Genomic DNA, 10,306 nt, shown 5'->3' with positions numbered 1-10,306 from the left:
AATTTTTCAAAGGGGCCTTTCTTTTACGCCCCCCCCGTTTTCCCCAAAGCCCTAGGGGGCCTTGGGGCCCCCCCCCGTTTTTTTTCCCCGGGCCCGGGGGCTCAAAAAAGCCCCCCCCCCCCCCCAGGGCCCGGCCCGGGCCCCCCCCCCCCCCCCCCGCAAACTCCCTGGGCGTGTTCTCGTACAGGTACCTGACGATCACCCAGGGAATGACGAAAAGCGCGGGGGCCCCTGTGCAGACCCCGACCCCCACCCCCCACCCCGCCGCAGCTGTCAGCACGCGCGCGGGCCTCGCCCGGCCCAAGACCCGCGGAATTCCCCCGCTGAGATGGGAAGGCAAAAGCCTAGAGACAGGGAGAGAGCCCTGAAGCCGACCAGCAGGGTCGTCGGGGAGCGGTGGTGCGCTGGGCCGGGCGGGCAGGGGACAGGGTCGGGGCTCACCCCAGCCGAAGAGCAGGTAGCCGCGGAAGGGGCCCCCCTCGGAGCCTCCCACGAGCACCAGGAGGCTGTGCAGATAGATGCCCTCCACCAGCAGCCAGGTGTAGTTGGCGCCCACGCAGTACTGGGTCACGATCTGGGCCGTTCTGCAGGGGGCTAGAGCCTGGAGGGTGGCCAGACACGGGGAGGGGGCCGTCAGGGCGCGGGGGGGGGACCCCAAGCTTTCCTCCAGCTGCTCGTCCTTTCGCCCCCCTCTCTTGTCATCAAATAGTCTCCCGCTCTGTATCATCGACGGGCGGTACCCGTGCTTGGTGTCTCTCGCCCTAGATGAACTCTCCCACTCCAACCGCTTAAACAACTGGTATCTTCCATCTCACTATCAAACCCCCCCCCCACCCCAAGATGCCCCCAAATATGGCTTCTCCCGCCCCATCGCCTGAGAACTGTGCTCAGCTACTCCACCTCTCCAAAAGTTTCTCCCATCTCGCCACTCCTCTCCCGCCAGCGGGGCCGCCCGCCCCCAGGCTTCCTAACAATGGGCGCGGCCCACGCTGCTACCAGGTAGCTTTTCTCCCCCTGTTCCCAGCCTCAGGCCTCTCTCACCTGGTTCCTCAGTAACAAACGGGGATCTACCACATCCTCCCACCAGCTGGTTCCCCCAATCTGTCTCCTCCTCACCTCCAGCAGAAGTCTCTCTCAGGGGTGGGAAAGGCCAGTGGTTGGTAATACAATAGAGAGAATGGAAAGTTCCAATGAAGGAGATGGGGGAGTCAACAATGAAGGCGGCTGAGTTGGGAGTCCCTCTCCCAAAGTCTTCCGCGTGGTCAAGAGAGAGGAAAGCTGTCGCTCGTGTAGTGGGCCGTGGGTAGCTTGGGAACCTCCTGCCCATCAGAGGAGGCGGAACCCCAGTTTGAGAGGAAGAGGGGTGATGCTCACCTGGTCCCACAGGATAGGGGCCTGGTCCCCGGGTGCGGGGCTCGCTGGAGGTAGCAGCCGGTCTCGGGTGAGGATGGCTGCTGCCCGGAGCATGAAAGACGTGAACAGGTTGATGTGAATGTAGTTGCGCGTGCAGTGCAGCCGCCTGGGGATTGGGGAGGCAATGGGGACCCATGGAGACCTGTCCGTGGCCACATGGAGCCCCTTGAACCACCTCCCAGCCCTTCTTCTCACAGACCCGCCATTGGGTGCCTGTTGCTGGTGGAGCCTGACCCCCCATCTGAGTGGGCAAACTGAGGCCCAGTCTCTGCCACTCACAGTTGGGGGGTCCCACCTGAAGAAACTCAAGATGAGCAGGGCCAGCAGCAGCGCGGCCAGGGACAGGGAGTAGCCCACGGTGTACACGACCTGTAGCCGCTCCAAGATCAGCATTTGGTTCTGGGGGGTACAGGGAAGGACACAGGAACAGAGCTCAGCTCTTCCCCCAGGGCCAGACGGGGGCTGGACAGACATCGATCTGCTCCTTGTTCCTGCCAAGCACCCCAATTTTCTCTTGGGGATCCAACTTCCCTTATTTCAATGGGGCTATCTCCACCCCTCTGCTCCAGAATGGACATGTGACCAGCCAATCAGAGCATTCTAACCCTCCCCCCCGCACACACACACACAGTGGTTAGCCCAGGGTGGGCGTATGACCCAAATCAGGGCAATAAGAGTCAATCCTGAACCCCCCTCCCGTTTCTCCCATCCCTCCACTGTCCCCTCCCTGCTCCCCACTGTCCCCCCGCAAAAAAAAGAGTCAATCCTGAAAGTTTGGGGCTGCGAGGGTTGACTGAGGCTACAAGGGGCTGCGAGGGCCGAGCCCCTTGCATGAATTTTGTGCATAAAATAATATTGAATGACAATGTAATTGAAAAATAAAAATTTTAGCCCTAGCTGGTTTGGCTCAGTGTATAGAGCATTGGCCTGTGGACTGAAGGGTCCTGGGTTCGATTCCACGCAAAGTCACATGCCCGGGTTGTGGGCTTGATCCCCAGTCCAGGGCGTGCAGGAGGCAGCCAATCAATGGTTGTCTCTCATCATTTCTCTCTCTCTCTCTCTCTCTCTCTCTCTCTCTCCCCCTTCCTTTTGGAAATAAACAAAAATACATTTTTTAATATATTTTATTGATTTTTCACAGAGAGGAAGGGAGAGAGACAGAGAGCCAGAAACAACGATGAGAGAGAAACATCGTTCATCTGCCTCCTGCACATCTCCCACTGGGGATGTGCCCGCAACCAATGTTGCGGTAAAGTGGAAAGAAGTTAATTAGAAGAGGATGCTCTGCCAGGAGAAGGCGTGAGCCTGCACGCAGGCCGCGTCAGAACAAAGTCTTGCACGCGAGACTTATTGTTCCGAGGCAGAACTTTCCTTGACGTGATGAATAGTCCATGAGGGCATAGAAAGTTCAGGGGAGGGTGCACTGCTGCAGGTGGAAAGAGTCTTTGTATAACATAGGAAATTAATAGTGTAATGTATAACTTAGCTCAGATGATCTCATAAAGCATGTTTGTTAATCATTGTCACTTGCTGTACCCCATTGTTAACCATTGTCACTTGCTGTACCCCATTGTTAATCATTGTCACTTGCTGTACCCCATTGTTAATCATTGTCACTTGCTGTACCCCATTGTTATTTGCTGTGCTCACCCCCAATAAAAGCCATGAGGGATCAGAGGATCTTGGCTATTCGCCTGAGCGAGCGGTAGCCCTCTGCTTCTCCGTATCCTGTGGTCCGACTCATCTCTGCGCCTCCGTTCACCAAGAACATCAATATCTGGCGCCAAGAACGGGGACCGGGGGTGAGTCTAAGGGGCGTGGGACCGAAAGGGAGATGCCAGCGCCGAGTACGCGGAACTTTCGGCAATAGAAGCAGAGTATGGGGACTAGCCCGTCGATGCAGAGTCAATATATAGCTGTCTTGAGATCATTGTTAAAGAGTTCAGGGGTAAAAGTGAAGAATGAGGCTCTTAAAAAATTGTTTGAGGCAATTCAGCAGCACTGTTGTTGGTTTAACCCAGAAGGAAAACAGCAGTTAAATCTTAAATTGTGGAAACAAATTGGAAGGTCATTAAGAAGGGCTCACCAACAGGGAAATGCTATAGAGGCTGATGGATGGGCTGTTTTTAATTTAGTAACGTTAGCTTTACAGCCTTTTCAGTCTGATTCTGAAGATTGTGAAGAAATTCCTATGAAGTCACAAAGTGCTGCTCCAGGAGCTGAATGTTTAAATCCTGAGCCTCTCCCTCCTGGGAAATCACTACCACCCGAGCCGCTCCCGTTAGAGGTCACTGAACCGAGGGAGTCAAATAAAGGACAGAAAGCTAGGGTTAAAAATGAAGTAGGGGGTTATGAAAGAATAACCTCAGCCAGCGATTCAGAGCTGGATGATTCATCTTCTGCTGGTTCGGAAGATGATTATTGTCCTCGCTCTAAGTTAAGGAAAAGAAGAGTGGTGAGAAGGGAAACAGAGATGAAGGAACTTTTAGGGAGTTTAAAAGAATTATTACTTACAGTAGTAAGGAAAAGAAAGAAAATAAAAGCCCTCAGGAGTTGGCTGCACCGCCGCCGAAAAATGAAAGTAAAGCGGCACTAGCCATTAATCTGGTGTTAGCAGCTGAGCCTCCACCTACCTCCTGAGGACACGAAGAGCTGCTAATGCTCAATACCCTCAAGAGTTATATGTATTATTAATTATAATATTATATAAAATTATATATGTTATTAATTTTTATATATTAATTAATATAAAATTAATTTATACAGATTATAAATTAATTCCTTATACTTGGAATGCTATAGCTAAGGCAGTATTAGCCCCAGGGCAATATCTGCAATTTAAATCCTGGTGGTGGGAAAAAGCCAGGAGAGTGGCGATGATTAACGCCCAACAAAATCCACCTAGATCTAATTTTGACCAGTTAACAGGAACTGGAACACATAGTAGCCTACAGCAACAGGTGCTGTTAGAGAATGCTGTTATTGCACAAATTAGAACTTGTTGCTTAAAGGCTTGGTCAAAAATAAAGGAGGCTAGCACCCCGGCCCAATCATTTTCTAAAATTATATAAATAATATTAATATAATAATAATAATAATCTTATTAAAATCTTATATAAATAATTAATAATAATTCTAATCTTCTTGCTGATGCATTAAAAACTGCAATTCCCATCCTGCTAAATGCTATGGATGTGGGAAAATGGGACATATGAAAAAAAAAATTGTCTGAAGGCAAAAGTCCCACAAGGGAAAGCTAAACATGCTCCCGGAGTTATTAATACAAATTATGAAGGAAAAATATTAGTTATGATGCCTGCTTCTGATACTATAAATATAAAGGCTAGAGAAAAAATGGCAGTTATTATTACTTCCCTATAAACAAATAGGGCATACAGCACCAGTTAAACAAACTAGAAGATTTAGTAGCACAGGAAAAAAGGTTTTTTAGCATACAATTTTAGGAGGCCAAAGACCTCAATTTTTACAGTTTATTCCCGGAGGGAATAAAAATTATCAACCTAGTGGATTCTAGGGCTGATGTAACTATAGTTTCTACTTTGCACTGGCCTCCATCTTGGCCGGTACATAAGGTGAATGCAACTTTTACAGGTTTAGGGACCCTCACAGAAATTTTGCAAAGCTCTAATGTACTTGAATGTTAAGGACCTGAAGGACAAAAAGGTAAAATACAGCCATACGTTGCCTCCATTGCACTATCTTTGTGGGGAAGAGATCTTTTACAGCAAGGGGGGGGGGGGGGGGGGCTACAATTACTATACCTTCCTTACAGGAAGGTCATAGACAAATGATTTTTCAAGCTGGTGCTGGCGTCACTGGCGCGTGTTCAGGACCAAAATTTATAGAGGGGGCCCCTTCAAAGCGCTCCGCCTGCCTTTAAAATGGAAAACAGATTGATCTGGTAGGAGACTGGCTTCGGAGACTCTTCTTGGAGACACACTTCAGGGACTCACTCCAAGGAGCAGGCCCCAGGTAAGCTGGGAGTTGGCTTTTTGGATGGCTACTCTAGCAGGGCCTTGACTTTACCTCACAAGCCAATCATCACTTGGATTCAGATGATTTTATGACACATGCTTTCATTATTGCTGGTGTCCCTCAGTTAGCCTTGCCCTACGTCATCAAAATGCTTGCAAAAAATACAGATATCAGAATCCCAATCTGACCTATGGGGTAACAAATATCTGCTCATGCAAAGTGTGAAGCTGCCTGTGGGAATCCTCTTCTAGAATGTCTCAGTGTCTGGTGCCAAATTCTTTTTGTTTAAAACCAGAGCTTCGCCCTAACCAGTTTGGCTCAGTGGATAGGGCGTCCGCCTGCGGACTCAAGGGTCCCAGGTTCGATCCCGGTCAAGGGCATGTACCTTGGTTGCAGGCACATCCCCAGTAGGGGGCATGCAAGAGGCAGCTGATAGATGTTTCTCTCTCATCGATGTTTCTAACTCTCTATCCCTCTCCCCTCCTGTCTGTAAAAAATCAATAAAATATATTTAAAAAATAAATAAATAAAATAAATAAACAAATAAATAAATAAAATGGAAAACAACTAAACCGGTTTGGGTAGAGCAGTGGCCCCTAACAAGAGAAAAGTTGAAAGCGCTCCAAATTATTATCAAAGAACAAATACAACTAGGGCATATAGAAGCCAGCTCTAGTCCATGGAATTTCCCTGTCTTTGTTATAAAGAAAAAATCAAGTAAATGGAAAATGTTAACTGATTTAAAACGGATTAATGAAATTATTGAGCCTATAGAACCTTTACAACCTGGAATTCCAAATCCAGCATTAAAGCCTTTGCTGTAATGGGCAAGCCCCGAGCCATTAAAACTGACAATGGCTCAGCATATTTATCAGGTAAATGTCAACAATTTTTTCAACAATTTGATATTAAACATATTACAAGAATTCCTAGAAACAGTACAGGTCAAACAATTATTAAACAACAGAACCAAACCCTTAAAGAAATGCTACAAAAACAAAAAGGGGGAGAAGAGCTGGTATCAGGCCAGACTCCCCGACGAAGATTATTAAGAGCTTTATTTTCTTTAAATTTTTTAAATTTGAATACAAATACAGTGTCAGCTGCTGAAATGCATTGGGGACATAAAAAGGAGGTCCCGGTAGAACAACCTATTATGTATCAAGATGTCACTACTAATCAATGGTGCCCGACTACCGTTTTAAGATGGGGTCGAGGCTATGCTTATATTTCCACAGGAACTAAGAAGTTCTGGATTCCTGACAAAAGAATCAAGCTAAGGCATGGCGAGCAAGAGGAAGCGTGATGAGGCGGGACTAGAAGACCGGTTTACACAGCTAACCATCCAGAGAGGACAAACAATTCGCACGCAGTTGCCTCGCACCCGAAACACTTCTCCACCAACATGGGGACAGGTGAAATGCCTATGCCAGGAAGGGGAATGCCTTGTGACTGCCTATGGAAGGCCCTGTAACTAATGACTCTAATTAGATGCCTGGACTTTTTAAAGATCGTGGGCCTTTGAAACCAGATGAAAAAGGGTCCAGTCCAATGGAATCAAACTACTGGAGAAATATCTTGTTTTAATTGTACTTTGTTAACCTGTGTAAATAACTCTGTACTTTTTAATCACAATAGAGAGAGCTTGTATCTATTGCAAGCCAGAACGGGAGTATGGTTACCTGTGCAGATGGACCGACGATGGCAGGAAAGTTCTCTAGCTGGAGCTCTCCAAGCCATTGTGGAAAGAAGTATTAAAAAGGTCAAAAAGGTTTATTGGCATACTAATCGCTGTAATTCTAGGATTGATTGCTGTGACAGCAACTGCAGCAACAGCTGGGGTGGCATTGCAGCGATCAGTCCAAACTGCTACTTTTGTTCAGGAATGGCATAAAGATTCAAAACAGTTATGGAGTTCTCAACGGAAAATTGATAGTGAAATTAATGAACAAATAGCCGATCTTGAACAAACAGTAGCTTTATTAGGGGACCAAATTGTGAGCCTGCAAAGGCGATTACAGTTAAAATGTAATTAAAACCATACTGGTCTGTGTATCACCCCTGTGCCTTACAATGAGACAGTTTTTCCTTGGGATAAGGTTAAGAAACACTTATTGAATCATGGCAATTTAACACAAGAAATTATTGATCTTCAAGATCACATTCACACAACATTTCAAAAGAGATTAGATGAGGTAACCGGACAGCAAGTTTTACAAGATCTTATAAATGAGATACAGAATATGAATCCTATTCCACATATTCAAGCATTAATGGAAACCTCCTCAGGGTTGTTATTGCTAGTATTGATACTTTGCTTTGTTCTATATTTAGTCTGCAGAAGATCGAGTAAAGCCGCAGCAGTGAACAATTAACGCAATGCTATTTTTTATGTCATGAACCTGAAGCAAAACAAAAAAGGGGGAAAATGTTGCGGTAAAGTGGAAATAAGTTAACTAGAAGAGGACGCTCTGCCTGGAGAAGGCGTGAGCCTGCACGCAGGCCGCGTCAGAACAAAGTCTTGCATGCGAGACTTATTGTTCCGAGGCAGAACTTTCCTTGACGTGATGAATAGTCCATGAGGGCATAGAAAGTTCAGGGGAGGGTGCACTGCTGCAGGTGGAAAGAGTCTTTGTATAACATAGGAAATTAATAGTGTAATGTATAACTTAGCTCAGATGATCTCATAAAGCATGTTTGTTAATCATTGTCACTTGCTGTACCCCATTGTTAATCATTGTCACTGGCTGTACTCCATTGTTATTTGCTGTGCTCACCCCCAATAAAAGCCAGAAGGAATCAGAGGATCTTGGCTATTCGCCTGAGCGAGCGGTAGCCCTCTGCTTCTCCGTATCCTGTCGTCCGACTCATCTCTGCGCCTCCGTTCACCAAGAACATCAATAACCAAGGTACATGCCCTTGACCGGAATCGAACCCGGGACCCTTCAGTCCGCAGGCTGACGCTCCATCCACTGAGCCAAACCGGTTTCAGCCAAAAATACATTTTTTAAAAGGAAAAAAGACAAATTTTAAAAAGAGTCAGTCCTGTGACATTATGCTGGAACTATTGAGGACAAAGCTCAATCTCCCCACAGTGTTGCTTGGTTGGTGGGATGTGAGCCTGGTGCTAATGGAGAAGACAAACCTGTTCCACCCCACAGAGAAGATGAGACCAGCACAGAGAAAAACACAGGCACACGATGGCGAGCAACAGAGAGATCCCCAACATTATTCGAACACCTAGATCCAGCTGTGCCTGAAGCTGTGCGTGGCCGAATATGTTTCAATCACAGAAATAAAGACTTTTTTTTTTTTCTGCATCAAGTACGTTTACTTGGAATTTCTATCACTTGGAACCCAGAGCCCTGAACAGTACAAGGGATTTCAGGCTCAGTCTGAGGCTGCTGCCTTTTCACCTCTCCCTAGACATCCAATCTGAGTCCCTCACCTCTTCTTACCTGATAGGTCCCATCCTCCTCTGGGTTCTCACACTGAGAATGGTCTCTCCAAGGTCCCCATTGGCCATCACTGCCACACTGGCGGAGGACAAAGCCTGCAGCCACTGGGGGGAATCGAGGGAGGGGATTAGAGGCACAGAGAAAGAGATGGAGACAGAGAGACCAACTGGGAGGAAAGGCAGAGAGAGAGAGCCAATGTGATGAAGATGATGATGATGATGATGAGTCCTTCTATGGAATTTTACACGTATTAATTTAATATTCATAAGACACCTATGAAGCTGGTGCTATCATCAATCCCATTTTACAGATGGGGAGGTTGAGGTATAAAGACATGAAATAAACTGCCCTGGACCACATAGCTAGTTAGGACAGGAAGACCAGGATGCCCAGAGACAGACTCAGATAAAGGAGAGGAAACAAGAACCCCTAGTCCTAAGAGAGAGACAGCCAGAGAAGGGGCATTATGTGACAGAGCGGGATCAGGGTGACCCAGCCCGGGTTGGACAGACAGAGGAGACACCCAGCTGGACAGAGAGGAGCAGGACATGGGGTGTAGGTGAGTTTGGGGGAAGTGGTGTCTGGGGCAAGGGTTAGGAGCCGTTTGTGTCCAGAAAGGCCCACAGTCCAGGGGGCCACCTCACCGTGACGGTGCCAGGGCAGGTACCAGGGGCAGGAAGCGCGGGCAGTGGTGTTGGGTGCAGCGTAGTCCCAGCAGACGTACATATCGAAGGACCCATTACAGGCGAGGCCTGCAGTGGCATAAGGGCAGATGTCGTGTGGATCGACTGCACCCTCTGCCCAAAGCCCTCCTCCTCACACCCACAGCCCTGCCCTAGGCCCACCCACCGGGAGTGTCCAACCCTGCAGCGCCACAGCCCCGCCCATCAGACCCCAAAGGCCCGCCCTATCCTCCGAGCTCTACTCGGGGCTCCCCCACCAAGCAAGTTCCCGCTGCAAGAGGTTCCCACTGCTTGAGGGCCCTTTCTAGGCTCCACCCAAGCCCCGCCCCTTTCTGGTCCTTCCAGGCCCCGCCCACGGGCGTTTCAGGCCCCGCCCCTTTCTGGTCTTTCAGGCCCCGCCCACCCAGTATAGACCCCGCCCCTTTCTGGTCCTTTCAGCCCCGCCCACCAAGTGCAGTCTCGCCCCCTTCTGTTCATTCCAGGCCCCGCCCACCCAGTACAGGCCCCGCTCCTTTCTGGTCCTTTCAAGGCCCCGCCCACCCAGTATAGACCCCGCCCCTTTCTGGTCCTTTCAGGCCCCGCCCACCAAGTGCAGTCTCGCCCCCTTCTGTTCATTCCAGGCCCCGCCCACCCAGTGCAGCCCCGCCCAAGACCCCGCCCATTCCAAGCTTCTTCCCAGACTTGTCCCATTAATCCGAGTAGCATCCCACTCGGATCCAGGCCCTTCCCCCCGAGCCGAGCCCACATCTACCCCGG

At 48.7% G+C, this 10,306-nt stretch overlaps 1 protein-coding gene across 1 annotated transcript in view; it reads right to left on the bottom strand.

Annotated features, from left to right (window-relative positions):
* Window positions 1-10,306, bottom strand: part of GIPR (gastric inhibitory polypeptide receptor) — a 15,499-nt gene that overhangs the window by 3,078 nt on the left and 2,115 nt on the right. Inside the window, 5 exon segments of the mRNA XM_023747253.1 lie at window positions 192-601; window positions 1,375-1,519; window positions 1,709-1,812; window positions 8,868-8,971; window positions 9,512-9,619. Coding sequence (XP_023603021.1) covers window positions 192-601; window positions 1,375-1,519; window positions 1,709-1,812; window positions 8,868-8,971; window positions 9,512-9,619 — 871 coding nt within the window.

Source organism: Myotis lucifugus, unplaced genomic scaffold, assembly GCF_000147115.1.
Source record: "Myotis lucifugus unplaced genomic scaffold, Myoluc2.0 scaffold_823, whole genome shotgun sequence".
In the NCBI taxonomy this organism is placed as follows: Eukaryota; Metazoa; Chordata; class Mammalia; order Chiroptera; family Vespertilionidae; genus Myotis; species Myotis lucifugus.
This window is presented reverse-complemented; position numbering and strand designations above follow the sequence as displayed.